Genomic DNA, 14,624 nt, shown 5'->3' with positions numbered 1-14,624 from the left:
TCTTTTATTGCAGACTTAGTGCTTGCTTACTACAACGTCCTGATGAAGATCGTGTACTTTGCGCTACTTTCCAAATCCAGCAATACATGAAATCAGCCGATCGCAAAACGTTCTTCAAAATTTGTAACCATTTCCGCCCCTAGCATTCAGTTGTGGCTGAGTATATTGGTGGTTTCTAGAGTTTCTGTGCCCTTGCTGTCTCATTGATAGTGGTATAGCACCGTTCGCAAGATTTTGATTCTGAGGAATTCCATAGGCCATCTGTGGAACGTTTGGCGGCGGTTGGTAAAAGGGAATAAACTGAGGTTGTTGAAATTGAGGGACGACAAATGTGGGTTGGGGCATGTGCATATTATGGGGATCCATTTGCATAGGCTGAGCCATCATAATAGGTTGAGGCACTGGCGGATGCTGTTGAGGCGGAGGAGCCATCATTGGGAAAGGTTGAGCTGAGACTTGGTACATTCTTTTTTGCATCGGCGGTAATGCCGCTGGAGAGCCAATCCACTCAGGTTGTTTTGAAAACGCCATCTTATATGATTCCTCAACAGTAGATGGCCAAGTTGGAGGAGTCGCGAAAGGTTTTTCAATATTAATTATAAGAGCATTTTTTGTTTCGTTCTTTTCCTCGTACTCTATCCGCGCTTTAATGAGCACGTTGAATTTGGTGTTGAAGAATTCTCCACAGACGTCATGAATTGCCAGTTCCTTTGGCGATTTACCTGTAGGGAAGAAAGATGCTGCTTCTTTCCTGGTGCGCTGCTGCGGAGATTGTACTATCTCACTAGAGGACAAGGCTGGAGAGTTTCTTGAAGATGAAAAACTTGGAGAAAAGGGAATTGAATTTGGATTCATTTTAAAGGTGGGAGCAGTTCTTGGGTCCATCTTTTTCTTACTCAAAATAGGAGTGGGGGTTTTGGATTGGGTATCGATGTCTGCAGTTCTTGAGGGATCATCACCTTCTTCACTGTTTTCGTCTTTTTCGCATTCTTCTGTTTCTGACTTTTTCATTATCTCGTTCTGTTTGACCTTATCTTTCGAAAGTATAGGGAGTAAGTCTGGAGGAAATTTTGTTGGCACTTTGAAGGTTGCCGAGAATTCTCGGAATGAATTGATTTCATTCTGATGGCTGACCTTCCTGTTTTCAGCCACTATTTTCTTTGGACGCTCAGAGTTAGAAGCTTGTACCTGATGGTCACTAATGTCTTGTTCAAGTGCATCCAAGCCCATGGGTGATTCGAGAGTACCATCTTTTTTTTCTTCAGTGACAGAACTAGCACCTACGGCGCGGTCGCCATGAAAGTTTGCAGCACGCTGTCTACGAGGTAAGTTCTTCCCTGTGGCAGTAGGTCTCAACTCGGTTTTCTGATCTTTTGTGTTAGCCCTCAACATTCCAAGTAGTAATGCGTCGCCTTCATTTAGAGGGACAGGTTCTCTGGCAACTCCTGAATATTTGTCTTCTTCGTCAACTCCTGCATCATCTAGTATAATGCCTCTCTCTTCAGCAAGGTGTATATTGCCATTGTAGCCTTGAGATTCGATTTCCTTAGCTATTTGCTCCGCTTCCTTCAACCTTTGCTCATAATCTGGCGCACTTTTAGAAATCTTTGTGGTGTACAAGTTTTCGTCGTAAGTAGATTGGATACCAAATTTACGTTCATTCACTTCAAACTGATCCCAGTGGACGTTCGAGTCGGCGTCCTCCAATCCTTCAGTCAATCTTACATCGATATCTTCATCTGGTACCCATTTTTGTAATTCCCTTTCATGAAATGCAGAGTTAGCCGATATATCAATGTCTGTCCTAAAACTTTTGCCCGATGCATTCACTCTTGGTTTTCCAGTTTGCTCAAAAGTTTCGAAATTCACAGAATCAAATTCCATCTTTAATATATCCTTTTCCGAAAGAATCAGAGTCTCCGGTAGTTCAGCCTTATTGTTGAAGTCTTCATCTGATGGAGTAAAAGAACTTTTTTTCAGTTGCGGGTACTTCAGAATTAAAGCAACTCCTGAGTCCGTGATGCCGCCACTAGTATATAAAATTCCATCATAGGTAGCTCCAGAGTTAGTTGTAATTCTACTCTTACAGCCAATACTCCGGATGAGTCCAAACAATAATCGATCGTTCATATGCTTTAACGATGCTTCCTGGTCTTGGGCTGAGTTCGGCAGATGGTACGCAGCATTATGTACTTGAGTTGTGCCCATCTGAGCAGCACTATTTGCCTTTCTTCCATTAGTCATGAACGTGGAAGCACTGTAGTTAGGAGTCGAAGATACATTGATGTGTGACCAATTCTTAGAGCCTGTACGACGATGCTGATTACCTCCTGTGAATCTGGAGCCTGATGGGTTATTTGATTGATTGCCTCTTGAAGTCATATATTATTGTAATGAGTCAAAAATTCAATCAAATAGAACAATACCCGCACTAATGTCCAACTTTAACAGGACTATCACGGACTCCCTATCCTCAAATTTCGACTCGATGAAGCTTGGCAGGTAATGGGGTTATGTGCACTGCAATCGACGCGACTGCCATCGTTTCGACCTTCAAGGAGCTCAACGGAGCTCATAACCAAAATAAGACTAACTAAAAATTGCTGATTGGTCCTTTAATATTTAATATATTTGAATCGTGCAATTAATAAACTGATTTGCTTTTTCATCGGCAATAGGAATTTACAAAACTTTAGGTAGCATCTGATTGAGAATAATGAGGCCAACCAATCCAACATTCAACGCTGCTGTAAGTAGTCATCTCAATTTTGTCAAAGGACTAACATATCGAGAAATCTAGCTCCTTTCTTAAAAGCATTCCAGTTGAACTGTATCCGCTGTTCGCAGCCTGTGGGATGGCATGCGTTTCCGCCATCTATTTCTCTTCCAAAAAGCTGAGAACGGACAAGACCTTGAAACTGGGGAGAAAGGCTCCGAAATTTGATGACAAGTTGGAGGAAGTTATTAGCAAACAAGAGTGAAGTGTTATAAAGCAACTTGCTTCACACTATAATCAGTACTACGTCAAAGTGTCCTAGGTTTATGCCATTTTAGACCAATATAAATTAGCAGTCGTTAACGACTTTTGTCATCCTTCAAATTGGTATAGACTTGTGTAACATCGTCAAGATCCTCTATGCTTGCGATAAATTTCTCGTAAACGATTCTTATCTCTTCATCGGTAATGGAAGTCGCCATATCGGCTTTTGGCATAAAGCCAATCTGCATCTCCCTGATCTTGTATTCATTTTTCAGTTCATTTGCAATCCTTCCAAATTCCGCGGGATCGGTAATCACTTCTACGAGGTTACTTTCTTCGTCAACTTCTAGTATATCCTCAGCTCCCAGCTCTAAAATTTTCTCGAAAACAGAATCGAAATCCGATTTCTCTATATCAATCAAGATCATTCCCTTTTTATCAAACATATAGGTTGTAGGAGTCATGCTCAAACCGTATTTGTTGAAACAGGGCCTGAGGGACCCCAATGTTCTGTTTTTGTTATCTGTGATTGCCTCAACAACGATTGCTACCCCACCAGGTGCCATACCTTCATATGTAACTGTCTCCATTCTGTCCTGCGATTTGAGCTCTCCTGTTCCTCGCTTTATGGCTGTTTCAATCACCTTTTTCGGTATATTCATAGATTTTGCTTGATCGATAGCGTTACTGAGTTCAATGTTCTTGGACAAGTCTGCTCCACCTATTTTAGCAAGCATCGTCAATTTCGACGACATCTTAAAAGAAATAGCTGCTTTAGCAGCATCATTTGCTGCTTTCTTATGCTTTATATTTGCCCATTTACTATGCCCGGCCAATGGATGAATTGATGAATGGAGTCCGCGAATATTCGTAGTCTCAGCAAGTCTTTTATAAATATTGGAAGAGAATCGAAACATCAAAATACAATCAAAATCCTTCGTGATTTCGAGAGAGAACGGAAAAAAAAAAAAGCTGCCAAATTTCTTGGATACCGTTGTTCGTAACGTAAAGGTCGCAGCATTCGCTATGGAGGCAAATAAAAATCGAACATTGATTGCAGTTATGGGGGATGAGGACACAATCACGGGTATGTTGCTGGCAGGGATAGGACAAGTCTCAAACGAACCGAACAAAGAAAAAAACTTTCTGGTTTGCACTGATAACACAAAAGAAGAAGAACTCCAACTATACTTCAACCAATTTGTTCAACGAGATGATATTGCGATTCTTCTAATTAACCAGCATATTGCCGAGAGGATAAGATTATTGATAGACACGTTTACAAATCCTTTTCCAGCCATTCTGGAAATCCCTTCTAAGGATCACCCGTATGACCCAGACAAAGACTCAGTCTTAAGAAGAGTGAGAAGATTATTTGGTGAATAAACCCATTTTCATGTATAAGATATACGTAGAAACTCAATAGCTGAAGGCCGCTCATGAGAACTATATTGGAAATCATCACCTATTCACTTTTTTCTGTTCTTCTTCTTTCCGCCTTTGTTCTTCTTATCTGACGAAGAACAGGATGACTCTTCCGGCCCAACTGCTTTTGAAGGCTTCTGATCAGATTTTCTCCGCAAAGATTCTGAAGCATTACCTTCTGTGTTGATAATCTCTGCATCGACGGGTACCTCCGAATTTCCAACGGCGCCCTTTTCGCCAGCAGATTTAACAGATTCGTTGTTGTCTAACTCTAAGTTATCAGGAACGTCATGCTGATCGTTAGAGACGGCAGTTTCTTGCACACTTGATTCAGCATTCAATAAGGGCTGACTCATATCTCTCGAGTTTGCTTCTATCTTGCTCTTTTTCATGCCTTGATTCGAGTCTTCACCCCGTACGTTTTCCAGAGACGAGTGATCGCGCCACTTCGTCTTCTCTTCAAAGGATTCATTGGTGTCATGAGTGTTATCATTTTCCGGAACTTCTTTAGTTTCCTGATGATTTGAGTCGTGATGAGTATCAGTAGGAGAACCTGATTCTGTAAGCTCTGATGCGTGTACTTTCTCCTTCTCCTCTGCAAGAGTTTCGGGTTCGACAGAAGTTCCCTCGACGTCGGCCTTTAAAATGCTTGGCTTTGTTTCTTCAGTAGGCTGCTCTTCAAACATCTCTCTGGGATCAATTGTGTTGAATGTATTGCTATCTCTTGAGTCCTCATTATCTTCACCAGTGCTACCCGTCTGCAGCCGGTTTTGGCCTTGATCTATTTCAGATCTAGGTGAGCCCCAATATTCTTTTTCCCTCCAAATTGGATTTTCAGAGTCTAGGTAGAACTTGCTGACACCAACAATTCGGCGCTCGAGTTCACACGCCTTTAACCATTCAGGACGTACGATTGGAATGTTAAGTGATTTCGCTTTTTCGTACTGAGAACCTGTCTTGCGAGTACATATAAATTGCGTCGTATCAATCTTCACTTCCTTCGACATCGGTCTTGCACCAATCTTGTTGAGTGATTGTTCTATGTCTTGAAGAGAAAACGGTTCACCTTCAAAGTCAATCTCCCCAATACAAACGGTTATACCGCTCAAATCTGTCATCTTGTGAGTTCTTAATTCAACAATGTTCGAGAGGTAGCTGCCAGCACTGGTCTCGAGCTTCAAATGAAATCTATACTGAGTGTCCACCGGCAGCCCACTTAACTTGATATTTTTTTTTGACAAAGGGCTCCTTATTTGCCCTATCTTTGTTCCATTTTTGTACAAGGTGAGAGAGTTCAACTCAGCTGTACCCAGCTCCAATGGTTCCCATTCAAGAACACAGGACGTTTGGGTAACGTTCACAATTTTGAGCTGAGGAGATTTTGGCTCATTTTTGCCAAAGGTGTTAAAGATCTCTTCTTGCAGCCTATCAAACGTCGCATCCTCAGCTTCTTCCTGCTTGAGATCTCTTTCGCAATGTATTTTAACGATAGAACCAGCTGATATTCCATCTGGCAGAAGAATCGTAGGGAATTCAATCAGGTGATGATCTTGTGTGAGCAATAATGCAAGTGAGGCATCAAGTTTTCCTACAGTAAGGGAGACCTCGACCATTGTTCTGCGGCTTATAAAGATGGAAGTTTTCAAGTACCTAAATAACTTTGAACACATCAGAACTGTCAGTTTAAGTTATGGGCAAGTAATTATATATTTTAGTCAAATAATATTCTATACCTTCCACAAAAATGTCTCTCAACTATTCGAATTCTCCCGAGAGCCTTGCTGCAAGTCATGCTTTTGAGGAGATCCCCGAATTAGATCCTCAAGTTGAAGACACAAATGTCCATATTCACTTTGCAAAAGTTTTAAAAGACTTTAGAATAAATTTTGGTCACCGGTTTGTTAATGAACTAGTCAGAGATTTCCGAAAGTTCTCAGCCCAGGAAATCCTCAACTCCTATGAGCAGAATACAGATCAAAGCATAATTGAAAATTGGATTTTGGAGTGTCAATTTTGGGATTTGGTAGAAACAGTTTTTCAAGACAGTTTCGTCAAAGGTTTATCTAATCGCGACGGAGAGGTTTCGAGGACGAAAAATATCAACAAATTCACTTCTAGATCAATCATGTCAGACAACGCTTTAATTCAAAATCCTGAGCTGTCCCGGATCTATGTCCTGATGAGGTGGCTTTCGAAGAGTTTCAAGCTTGACATTACTAATAATGATTACAAAGCTAATATGGATTCGTTGCCCGCAACCAAATGGCTTAATACAAAAATGCGAATTCAGTCTAACAATCCAAAATATGCTCATATGTATCTCGATGACGATTTTTATTTGCGCTCCAATTCTAGCGATGGTTTGCATGAAGATGATACACGTGAGAACGATTCCTTTTTCAAAGCTTGTTTCCATTTGCTTTTGTCTGGGGAAATAGAACAGATATTTCAATTGTGTGAGAATACAAATAACTGGGGTTTTTCGCTCATATTGACAGCTCTACAGGATTATATCGACCCAAGAGTTGAATTGGATGACAACGCTGCAAAACCAGTTGGCGTGAAGAATACAATTTTGTGGAGACGCTCTTTGTACCAGTTATCTCAGATGAAGCTTCTTTCTAAATATGAGAAATCGTGCTACGGATTTCTCTGCGGAGACGTGAACTCGTGCGAACAGCAGGCTCACTCTTGGGAGTCTAAATTACTGATTTACCTCAACAATATCTTTCTTTATGAGGTAGAACAAGCAATGGTTGCACAAGGGTTTCCCTTAAAGTCCAATCTAACGTCAGATTGGTGCCCTTCTGGATTACCTAGACCACCAAAGGCTGTGGAAACGATTACTGATGCCTTGAATATTTTATCATCATCCCCTGACCATATTATCGCAGAGCAGAGCCAACATCCTCTTCGTGTTCTGATGGGGTCTGTAATGTCCAATAAAGTTGAGAGTTTGATGAGAAATAGTTTGGATGCACTTCAAAATCTACTATTGCACTCTGCAGAAGGCCTCGACTCGTTTGAACTCACGAGTGACGCTTATTTATTGAGGGTCCTTGTCCATTTTGCGATAGTTCTTGAACTGATCTTTGGTGATCAATTGATATCAAATACCGAGTACACGCAGTTGCTGAGATCTTATATTTCGAGGCTGATCCTATACAAGCACTATGATTTGATTCCAATTTACATCTCCTTCATCCCAAACGATGAGGACTTAGTGGATACATGTCTACATTTGTTTTCCCATTATCAGTTTGATAAAAGCGAGAGAGTCAAACAGCTCAAAGTGATTAGACAGCTCAATCTGCCATTAGAATCAATACTGAGAAAAAGCGCAATGTCACTATTCAAAAGCACCCAGCATATGTATATTCACGATCAAGAAATCTGTCTCAGCTCACAAGTCACCGAGTGTGATCGTAAGCTGTTTAGTACCGTTCATTGGTTCCATGATGCTGGGATGCTGAGCGACTGTGTTGAATCTCTGGTTTCCCTTTTTAGAAGGCTATTATTATGTGGAAAGATTCAAGCAACTATTGAGATGATTGGGTCAATGAATATACGTGAGGTTATTCGTGAGTACAAATACAAAGTCGACTCATTGGAGGGTATTAATGAACTACCGGAGGGACTGTTTGTGATTCCAGCCTTTAAACTTGATGAGTTGATGCAGTACCAGATATTTGCGGAGAATTTCAAAAGTTTGAATGAACTTCAGATGAATACCATGTGCATGAAGTCGGAGGCTCTTATTGAAAAGGTGCTGAAGGTATCAACTTCCATAGAGCAACTCATCAAGTCTTTTTTGTTTGATCTTTCAAACGACGAGTTCATTTCTCTTGAGGACCGCAGAATCTATCGTGAGTTGAGACACTTATACATACCTGTGTTATTCGACATGACGTTCAACTTGCTAGTCTCCTTTGAAAAATATGCAAGTGATTTGCTAATCACAAGGGCAGTGGAGCTAGTCCATCTATTGGGCTCAAACCAGTTCAAGCTTTATGAGGTATTCAGAGCAGCTGATAAGCTTAAATTATTTCTGAAAAAGTTTGCTGTTGTATTTAGTGAGAATTACATATTCTGATGATAAGGAAAGTACCAATAATGTATTATAGTCTTACTCTAAAAGAGAGGCTTTCTCATAAAGCAGATCAACAACATCAGACAAAGTTCTGATCACGTTCAAATTCAGATCATACATCTCATCCTTAAGAGGCTCCTCATAAATTATAAGCCAACCATTTCCTTGATCAAGGACCCCATAAAAGACTTTGTCCAATATCATGTTACTCAGCTTGCTTTCAATAATATTCTTGGGAAGCCCTATCATCGAACTTATGTGAGATATTTCAATGCAGGAATAAGGTTCTATGAGTTTTAGCAAGTTTTTTTGGAATAGAGAGTCATAAAGTTCTGCTACATGTGACCTTATAATCGGATCTTGGGTTAGTTCAGTCACATAAGATTTCAGACAATCTTCAAGTTCCTTCAAAGACCTATTTGAATGTGCCAATGAGACAGACTTCATCGCTTCTATGTCTTTTCCCTGAGCATATTTTGACACATTTTTGTTGTTCAAAAGAGAGTTAACGTCATCAATTGAGTTCAACATGATCTTGCATAACAACATATATTTTAGTACCTTTATAGTCTTCTCTTCATCTGTATGAATCTGATAATTTTCGAATGCTTCATAAAAGTATGAGAACGCGGTACTGAAATCTTTGTCTTCTGCATGCAAGATTCCACTCATCAAATCCAGCTCTGCCTGTAATTGTGATGGACAGTAGATCGCATTGGCTGAGGTTCTGGCCGAGGTAATCGCAGCTTTCGCCTTTGCATGATTTTTTAGCTGAAAATAATTCTTTGACTCCAGAAGTTGAACTTCAACTAGTGAAGATTTGTCATCCAGTTTTTTGAATTCCCTTAACAAAGGAGCTATCTCCGAAAGGGATTTCATAAACTCTCTATTTTTGTAGAAAAGAGAAGCAAGTCGAATTTGTAATGCCTGTCTCAAAAAGGTACGCTTTTCGTCAATAGCCCAATCAATACATTCCTTAGTCGTTTTGATAGTTACAGAAAGGGCATCATTGAAATTAGAATGCTCGATTATATCAATTAAATTCTTGATAATTTTCGCTGTTTTCGATTTTGCAAAAGCACCCATGGTAAAACGAGCTTTTGAAATCAACTCCACCAGCTTTTCTTCATTGTTGTTATCACGATAGAGCTCCCCAAGTTCCTGTATGCCTACCTCTTGCATATCGATAAGTTTTTCATTCCTGTGGTAAGTATCTGCAGACTTCAATTCAAGTATCTCGGTGTATATTTGCTCCGCTTTACGAATGTCTCCATTTCTTGCTGCTGTACGAGCATCCTCAAGCCTTGGAAGTGTCATTGTACCGTGAATCCTGATTATGGTAAAATTCGACGACTTATATTTTTATGAGATTTTTGCTTAAATATATTTGCCACCCATATCTGCACAGCCATCAGAACAAGTAGCCTTATCTTATTTCATGTTTTTGATCGATAATAATGATATCTATATACAATTAAGTGAGGAGTCCGTCTCTATTGTAGAAAGGATTCCAGCTATACGATCATTCGTTTCCTTTCGAGCTACATTGTCCATCAGTTCACCTAGACGTTCTCCTGACAAACAGCCCTCAAGATCATAAAGAGTAAAATTGCATCGATGATCGGTAACACGGCTTTGAGGAAAGTTATATGTTCTAATTTTATCACTTCTATCCACAGAGGAAACCTGTTCGTTTCTTTGCTCTCTTTCTCTCGCCATTCGATTTCTCATTTCAAGGTCTGCAAGTCTGGCCCTCAAGATTTGCATTGCTTTTTCCTTATTCCTCAGCTGTGATCTCTCATCTTGTATATGAACGGAAATTCCAGTTGGTAAATGAGTTATGCGAACTGCAGATTCTGTTGTGTTAACATGTTGACCTCCTGAGCCCCTAGCTCTCATTACGTCGATCCGTAATTCGTCGCTTTTGAACTTTCTATACTCAGGGTCACTTTTGTCTGCTTCAATTTTGGGCAAAACAATCACAGCGGCTGCCGATGTATGAACTCGTCCTTTGTTCTCCGTCTCTGGTACGCGCTGGACTCTGTGGACACCGGCCTCGTGTCTCATTCTATCGAAAGATCCTTGCTCATTTATCATCAAAGTCGCGTCCACAATCCCTTTCCCTGAAGGATGCTCATTTTTAGACACAATTTCGAACGGCCAATGGTTGATTTGGCAAAATCTGACGTACATCTCCAAAAGATCGTTTGTGAATATGTTTGCTTCATGTCCGCCTGCCCCTGGACGGAGCTCTATTAAGCAAGGACGATCCGCATATGGGACTGGTGGCAACAATTTTGCTTTTAACATGTTAGATGTCTCCATCAATCGTTTGTGAGTCAGTTTGAGTTCATTTTCAGCCTCCTCTTTCAAACTCTCATCCAGGTCTGGTTCACTTAACATTTCCTTCAATCCAGAAAAATCAGCAGATTGTTTTACGAACCGATCATACAACTCAACCACTTGTGTGATCCTCGCAAACTTCTTTGAATCGCTGATAGTGAAGCCTGCGCTTGAAGACATTTTATCTCCAATCTGTTTGAGTTCAGTTTTAAGCACATCGGCCCGCTTTAGCAATAGCGGATGTATAATAGTCTGCTCTTGGATATTCCTCGTTGAACCATACGTATGAATGGATTTGAATTTCAGCCTACGATGCGAATTAATCACTTCACGAAGATCATTATAGAGTCTTTTCATCGTTAGCCAAAAATTATTTATACTTCTTACAGGTGAGAAAAAAAAAATAAACATAAACTTACTCGTTAGGGGAACTGCTTTTTAGTTTGAGCTCAGATCATATTCTGATTGGTGGCTATCAGCAGACACCTTTTTTTCTTCATGAATGTGACGAATCTGTTTGAAATTACAGGCGACAAATCTGCTGCCTTCAATCTATAGGTGATATTTTGACTAAAAACTACAGTATTTTTTGATTAGGTAAATTCAAAGTCCTACATTCTTGGGGTGCAATCTCTTACAGAACGATCAAATGTTTCTATGGTTCAAAAAGTCTCCTTTTCTTTGATATAAGAAGTTATCCTTGCTCCTTAATGGCGAGTGGAGGAACTTTACAAAAGGCTTTTTTGCTTCATACAGTTGATGAGCCACCATAGCTGCACTGCTCCAGAAAGTATGGAAACAAGTACTATAAGAATACCAAATAGTGAGAAGTTGCTCAAAATTGCTTCATTTACATTTCTTAGCTTACTTTCATTTGACAACATTTGTCTGAGCTGTGTAATTATTTGATCCACTTCGTTTTCTATTTTCAAAAGCTTTGACTTCACTGTCAATAGCTCTTTCGAGTTCTCTTCGTATGTTTTCAGTATTTCCGGTATCCCAAACCTCATTGTAACATAAGCTTCGATGTCTTTGGGGACTGACTTCCATGATTGATCAATCTTAATATTCTCAAAGCAGAGATCCAAATATTCTAACTTGTAGCCATTCCTGTGATCATGAAGAGGAAAATCAACCACCATCTGTACGTTCTGCTCTTGCAGGTTATTCTTGCGTCTCAATGTGTTTCCATTACGATCAATAACATTTAGGTTGAGTTGCTGGATTTTAGTGTCAATCGATTCGTTGATATGTATGTCTAATGAAATCAATATGTTACTCATTTCAAGCTGTTTAATGTTTCCCGTGTCTATCTCAAGATGATCTTCCAAGTAATAGCGCAGACAGGTATTGCAGGATAAGTAGTTGGTAACGGCAGTCTCGAATCGCTCAGTCAAAGTCTGCCTCTCTTTTTTGTTCAGTTTGTTCATTGTATTAATGCGCGATTGGTAATCATTAACTGTCTTAAACAAATCTACGGCATTTCCTGCACTGGGTTGAATACAGACTCCGATTCGAAGCGCGCTGACGGGGCCTATAAAGAGTATGAACAGACACAAGTATATCAAACACTTCATTGAAGAACAAGAAAAGGCTTTTGAGTAGCTGTCGCTGCACTGTTCAATTATATGACATCGGTTAGTGCTATTTGAGGCTCTAACCAATTTGAGCTCACCAAATTTCTCCTTTACAATCTGGTACTCGGGTTTGAATGAAGTCTCTTTTTTTCTCACAAACCCAAAACACTCATTCCGTAAACTGCTCATCTTGGACAGTAGCCAACAAGCTTAACTTGGACTTGCAATTGTCCTCTATGAACTATCTTTGAAAAACTGTGGTGTTCGTTCTGACTTAGGAAAGTAAAAAAAAAAAGGTACACGATCATTGAATCGGTTCCAATACGTCGATCGTCTTGCAAAAAAAAAAAACGAATCTCCGAGACCGGGAATTGAACCCGGGTCTCCCGCGTGACAAGCGAGAATTCTAACCACTAAACTATCTCGGACTCTGTTGCAGAAGAACACAGTGTGAAAATAATTAGCCTTAATCTCACTGGCATTGGAATGTACAACTTGTCTGTGCACAATCAACATTCGAAACCTAAGAACACGATGTTTGTTTTCTCGTCATCTGGATAACTGCCGTGAGTCTCGCTTTTTATTTTTTATTCGCGCGAAATCAATTGCCGTTCTTAATATATGTTATCAGTTTGGAGAGCTGCCAATTATTATAAAGTAGTTCTACGGCAGTCTCTTCATCTTCAACTCCTTACTTTGATAGTAGGATATTAGTGGCACATTGTAGAGTTGTTCGCCTCTCGGTAAGACATCTTTTTAACTTTATCGCGATGCAAATTTCAAGATCCTCCTAATGTGGCTAAATTGATTGAGCTGCGCCCAATCGAAGAGACGAATGACTAAACCACTTCTTGCTCAAAACTGAACTGAAAAGCATTTACTTTTGTAAAATACGAGCATAGAAGAATCAGATGGTACTCCAAAAGCGTCATCCGGGAGGGACGACTATTGCCAACAGTTTGCAAAATTGCGTTTTACGATTGACCGTCAATATATGCAGTTAGGAATTTCTGAGACTGGAGAGAAAGACATAAAAGGCGCAACAATTTACCTATAAATTGATGACCCGAAACGCTTCACGTATACAACATTTGTTTCGGATGGTTTTTAAAAAAAGAAATATTCATGAACGTAGATTTCCATTAATTACAAATTACAAAAAATAATTATGTGAGATCCTATAAAAACTTCTTGCCATGATGAAGGACAGGTAAGCAACATTCGTTCATCGAACTGACAATGATATGAGGAGAACTCCGTAGTAATGCGCTTACCATTTTTTACAATGACCTAATACTAAATCTTCATACTTAATTCTTTGACACCTATGCCGTGGATCCTGGTTTACGAATGTTGTGTCCGAGATAGTTTAGTGGTTAGAATTCTCGCTTGTCACGCGGGAGACCCGGGTTCAATTCCCGGTCTCGGAGATTCGTATTTTTTTCAAAGCTTTCATATTCTTGAGATGTACCTTCCCTTCAAACTAGGAAGTTGGCACATACTGTAATCCGATCTGTTAAGACAAAACAACCATTTATGTTAGCCAATACATGACCTCTGAGGATCGAACAGAACAAGTTGAGGCAACTTGAAAAGATAGAATATTCCCAAGATGTCGAATATCTCATATAAACTTAAAGGTCTGTCTAGCATACCTTATTGGTAGTTCGTGGTCATGAAGAGAAGTCTTCAGGCACACCTCGGAATTAGTTAACCTAGGAATGTAAAAACTTCAACCAACGTTGGCCTCATAACTTTTGGAGTCAAGTCTAACGAATTTACAACACAGCTAACCTGACCCCAATTCAAGTAACACGCTAGGCTAACGTAACTTAATTACATAGCAGATTAGGTCTTATCTTCTCTGCATTGACCAAGAGGTTGATCGTGGAATCCTGACTCAATTGACGGTGAGATAAGGGTGCACTTTACTATGACGCTAGATACTTCGTGAACACAAATATGTACATGAGTAAAATTCGCTTCTAGATTTCAAAGTTTACCTCAGTGTTTGCGGCAAGAAACATTATATATTGAGGGCCTCAAGGTTTCATGACATGAACACAATCTACTACATTGGACAACGAAGACATGAAAGCTTCTGAATGTCATACGCGGAGCTGAGACTTGGTGTGAAACAAGTGTTTCTGGCCCGAAAGTCATCAGGCTTAGAAGTTCATATTTACAAACAAGCTATGAATATTTGAAG

The 14,624-nt window shown here is 39.9% G+C and overlaps 7 protein-coding genes across 7 annotated transcripts; 1 reads left to right on the top strand and 6 right to left on the bottom strand.

Annotated features, from left to right (window-relative positions):
- Positions 1-114: 114 nt before the first annotated feature.
- KL911_002365 (uncharacterized protein) lies at positions 115-2,382 on the bottom strand (the record flags this gene model as incomplete). The annotated part of the gene is made up of 1 exon (XM_043197426.1): positions 115-2,382. One exon carries the CDS (start codon positions 2,380-2,382, stop codon positions 115-117), a length of 2,268 nt encoding a protein of 755 aa, XP_043054645.1.
- A 693-nt stretch (positions 2,383-3,075) lies between these two features.
- On the bottom strand, positions 3,076-3,897 carry KL911_002364 (uncharacterized protein; the record flags this gene model as incomplete). The annotated part of the gene is made up of 1 exon (XM_043197425.1): positions 3,076-3,897. One exon carries the CDS (start codon positions 3,895-3,897, stop codon positions 3,076-3,078), a length of 822 nt encoding a protein of 273 aa, XP_043054644.1.
- A 552-nt stretch (positions 3,898-4,449) lies between these two features.
- On the bottom strand, positions 4,450-6,018 carry KL911_002363 (uncharacterized protein; the record flags this gene model as incomplete). Its single annotated transcript, XM_043197424.1, has 1 exon — positions 4,450-6,018. One exon carries the CDS (start codon positions 6,016-6,018, stop codon positions 4,450-4,452), a length of 1,569 nt encoding a protein of 522 aa, XP_043054643.1.
- Positions 6,019-6,149: 131 nt separating this feature from the next.
- Positions 6,150-8,498, top strand: KL911_002362 (uncharacterized protein; the record flags this gene model as incomplete). The annotated part of the gene is made up of 1 exon (XM_043197423.1): positions 6,150-8,498. The coding sequence occupies one exon, from the start codon at positions 6,150-6,152 to the stop codon at positions 8,496-8,498; it is 2,349 nt and encodes a 782-aa protein (XP_043054642.1).
- A 33-nt stretch (positions 8,499-8,531) lies between these two features.
- KL911_002361 (uncharacterized protein) lies at positions 8,532-9,812 on the bottom strand (the record flags this gene model as incomplete). The annotated part of the gene is made up of 1 exon (XM_043197422.1): positions 8,532-9,812. The coding sequence occupies one exon, from the start codon at positions 9,810-9,812 to the stop codon at positions 8,532-8,534; it is 1,281 nt and encodes a 426-aa protein (XP_043054641.1).
- Positions 9,813-9,959: 147 nt separating this feature from the next.
- On the bottom strand, positions 9,960-11,195 carry KL911_002360 (uncharacterized protein; the record flags this gene model as incomplete). The annotated part of the gene is made up of 1 exon (XM_043197421.1): positions 9,960-11,195. One exon carries the CDS (start codon positions 11,193-11,195, stop codon positions 9,960-9,962), a length of 1,236 nt encoding a protein of 411 aa, XP_043054640.1.
- Positions 11,196-11,566: 371 nt separating this feature from the next.
- Positions 11,567-12,604, bottom strand: KL911_002359 (uncharacterized protein; the record flags this gene model as incomplete). The annotated part of the gene is made up of 1 exon (XM_043197419.1): positions 11,567-12,604. One exon carries the CDS (start codon positions 12,602-12,604, stop codon positions 11,567-11,569), a length of 1,038 nt encoding a protein of 345 aa, XP_043054639.1.
- Between the last annotated feature and the right edge of the window lie 2,020 nt (positions 12,605-14,624).

The sequence above is a fragment of the Ogataea haglerorum genome, assembly GCF_019207285.1.
Source record: "Ogataea haglerorum isolate 81-453-3 chromosome Unknown 81-453-3_NODE_6_length_583072_cov_95.821986, whole genome shotgun sequence".
Classification (NCBI taxonomy): domain Eukaryota; kingdom Fungi; phylum Ascomycota; class Pichiomycetes; order Pichiales; family Pichiaceae; genus Ogataea; species Ogataea haglerorum.
The sequence above is the reverse complement of the archived record's forward strand: the minus strand, read 5'-3'. Positions and strand labels throughout refer to the sequence as shown.